At 34.6% G+C, this 3,324-nt stretch overlaps 1 protein-coding gene across 2 annotated transcripts; it reads left to right on the top strand.

Annotated features, from left to right (window-relative positions):
• Positions 613-2,623, top strand: LOC109837799 (heavy metal-associated isoprenylated plant protein 39-like). Of its 2 annotated transcripts, none has more exons than XM_020406161.1 (3): positions 613-950; positions 1,526-1,601; positions 1,954-2,623. In XM_020406161.1, the coding sequence occupies exons 1-3, from the start codon at positions 945-947 to the stop codon at positions 2,382-2,384; spliced, it is 513 nt and encodes a 170-aa protein (XP_020261750.1). In that variant the 5' UTR covers positions 613-944; the 3' UTR covers positions 2,385-2,623. The 2 variants fall into 2 exon arrangements, with proteins under 2 accessions (XP_020261750.1, XP_020261749.1); XM_020406160.1 differs by lacking the exon at positions 613-950 and adding an exon at positions 959-1,284.

Raw genomic sequence — 3,324 nt, 5'->3', positions numbered from 1 at the left:
GGTTTTTACCGCTAGGGGAGAGAGGATAAATTGCTCCAGGGCGATAGGCGGGTCCTTAATCTTCTAGGGCAGTGATATCACGACTGCTCCCAATCAGACCTGAATTTTCTAACTCTTTAATTAGTTTTTATAATTTTATATCCCTGTTTTGACAGCATATCTCATTGCTAGAATATATCACCTTAGTTATATTGCTTATATCACATTGTATATCTATCTTGCAAGAATAATTTGTTAATAAGTTTTTAATTGTCATAAAATCGGATTAGATTAGCATAAGACCCTAATCACCCCCCTCTAGGGTCCAACAATTATGTGTATTTCAAATATTTGTTTGGAGTGTTATTTCAAAATGGAACAAAATTTTGGGGAGTTAGGTAAATTTACCCTTAAACATGTACGGGCTTTCCACTCCTAATATACAATATTATTTTCATAGTAGAAAAGACTTTCAAACATTTCCGCAACAATAGAATATTATGGGCTGCTGAGAAACTACGCAAACTTTGCTTATTTCTATGGTTAAGCACAAGCCGAAAAGAGGTAAAGTGAAATGTCTACGTAGCATCATGATGCTGACTGGTGGGCGTGGAATGAGAGGTTGATGACGCAGCCCACGAGAGCATCCATAAAACAACACCAAAGAGAAAAAGCTTTTCTTCTCCTTCCTACAATTTTTTTTTATAATTAAATCCTCAATCAAATACAGTTTAATTTGCAACCCCAAGCTCTTCCTTTTTAGAATCAGCCAAAATTCCATCGAAATCACCACTATATCTACCTCTACTTTTTCTCTCCTCCCCTGTTTTCTTATTGTACTCGCATTCTCCTCTAATTGATCTCTTTTTTATACTCTCTCTTTACTCCCTTATTCACCTGAATTTTGCATCTTTTTCTTTTATTGCATTACTAACGTTTATATTCAGAGAAAGAGAGTGAGAAATATGAAGGTTAACATTCAATTCTCTCGGAATCATTTTATTCTTCTTATTTAACTCTTACAGTGGCTTTTTCTAGATGCTTATCTATTTGGGGCAGTCCTTTTTAGATCTCTAGAATCTGATCAATGATTCCTGATGGGTTTCTCTTACTTTATGAGATTATTGGGAATTGATTCTGTCCGATGAGAATATGTGTAACATGGATTTTGTTTTTTTTTTGGTGATTCCTCTTAGAAAAAAGGAAAATAAATTTCATCGGTCGGTGTTTCATGTGTCAACCTTTGACAAAATGTGTGAAGTTACCTACAAAATACTTTCTGGGCAGAGTTTTCAGAATTTTTGCGTATGATTATGACCATGAGGCTGGATTATGCTTATTATGATTTCATTAATTTGATGCCCATTTTTTGTCTTTTTAATGCTGGATACGATTAGCTTTCTTGATGTAATGGTTGCATATATAAATTTGAAAGTCTTTTCCCTTAAACTCTGTTAATTTTCTTGTTGACATGGGAAATTTGATAGATCAGTATCAGAATTTTGTTTATAAATACTGATGATCAAATTTCATGGCTTGATTGCAGAAAGTTGTGGTGAAATTGGATTTACATGATGACAAGGCCAAACAAAAGGCTCTCAAGGCAGTTGCATCTATTCCAGGTATCCTCCTCTTCTTCAGCTCATAATTAAACCGTTAAAAAATTGCCAATTTCAGAGCATTCCAGATTCGAACCCTGTAGAAATATTATTTAATCCAACTTCTATTTTAACATAGAATTTAAATAAGGATTGTTCTGACAATTGTACTTCTTTAATTCTAGATTTTTTTACCGGTGAGATTTGAATCTATATTATTCTAATACCATCATAGCCTCTTTGCCACCACAACATAATTTTGAAATAGGATTTCTAAAAGTTTTGAGTATGTTATTGATTAGAATATGATATTATTTTAAAGTCTCTTTCATTAGTTGCATAGACCAAGAACAAAAATTTTCCTGATCCTTCTCAGGGATCGATTCAATCACCATGGACATGAAAGAGCAGAAACTGACAGTGATTGGGGCAGTTGATCCAGTCACCATAGTGAGCAAACTAAGGAAATTCTGGCGAACCGAAATATTTTCAGTTGGGCCTGCAAAAGAACCAGAGAAGAAAGAAGAACCGAAGAAAGAGGAAGCGAAGAAAGAAGAGCCGAAGAAAGAAGAACCAAAGAAGGAAGAAACAAAGACGGAAGAGCCCAAAAAAGAGGAGCCCAAAAAAGAGGAGCCCAAGAAAGAAGAGGCAGAGAAAAAGAAGGAAGAACCTGAGAAAAAAATTGATCCTCAGGAGCTATTTTACCAAGAACTTGTCAAGGCATATAAATCCTACAACCCTCATATGACTACTCATTATTATGTGCAGAGTGCAGAGGAGAATCCAAATGGTTGTGCTATCATGTAATGAGAAGCCAAGGAGGTCATGAAGAAGCGAGATTATCTTTGTACAGTTTGATGTTGTGGGATTATTATCATTATTATGGTTAGCTTTAAATAAATTATGCATGTGTAATAGTTTTCTATTGGTAATATTTTTGATGGGGTAACGTTCTAGTAGAGCACATATACATGTACTAAAGAATATTTAGGTGGTACTCTGTTTTGAATCTCAATAAGATGAGTTCTTGATGTGGTGGTTGTCTATCTTTCGGTGTCCGTTTCAATGTCAGATTTATGTGCTCTGTTTTTATTGTAGTTGTTGAGGATCTTTGAGCTGTTTATTTATGATGAAATTGATATCATGGATACTAAATCTTTCTCACGAAGGATAGCCCATGTATGTATTTGAACTGTTTGACCAATAAAAAAAGAAGTGCTTACTGGTGATTGACAATCTTGGAATTCGTGGGCTTGGCACTTGTTTTGTTATCGCGTTTTGTTAGAATTGTTTAATTCTAAGTGGAGCTTACCAAGATTGATGCATGACTTTTTTTTACCTTTCATTATTCGACTATTACTCTCCTTTCATCATTCGACTATAATACTCTCCAAGGCTCTGAATCATTCACGCAGCACGTATACCGGAATACTACCATTCTTTTAGCAAACAGATAAATACATGACCTTATATATAATTTTTCTAAAGTAGGAAAAAAGAAAACAAGTTTTTAAATTGGTGAGAGGTCATCATTTCACTGGTAGGTGACCCAACAATGATCTCTGCTCACTCATTATATGTTAATTTACAATTTATTACCTTCTCTATCCTTTGAAAGGTTATTACCTTCCCACTCTATTCTAATATTAACTATACTGTTGAAAACAGTGTGTTGGTTGATCGAAATTGCAAGTCAGTCGACCGAATATAGGAAAAATCAGCACACAGGAAATCGGTTTGGTCAGTC

This window comes from Asparagus officinalis, chromosome 4, assembly GCF_001876935.1.
Source record: "Asparagus officinalis chromosome 4, Aspof.V1, whole genome shotgun sequence".
Lineage (NCBI taxonomy): Eukaryota > Viridiplantae > Streptophyta > Magnoliopsida > Asparagales > Asparagaceae > Asparagus > Asparagus officinalis.
The sequence above is the reverse complement of the archived record's forward strand: the minus strand, read 5'-3'. Positions and strand labels throughout refer to the sequence as shown.

Coding starts and splice junctions, on each gene's coding strand:
- LOC109837799 (XM_020406160.1), top strand. CDS start 1,132: ATGTGTAACATGGATTTTGTTTTTTTTTTGGTGATTCCTCTTAGAAAA. Junction 1,285..1,525: donor AGAGTTTTCAGAATTTTTGC/GTATGATTATGA, acceptor GCTTGATTGCAG/AAAGTTGTGGTGAAATTGGA. Junction 1,602..1,953: donor GGCAGTTGCATCTATTCCAG/GTATCCTCCTCT, acceptor GATCCTTCTCAG/GGATCGATTCAATCACCATG.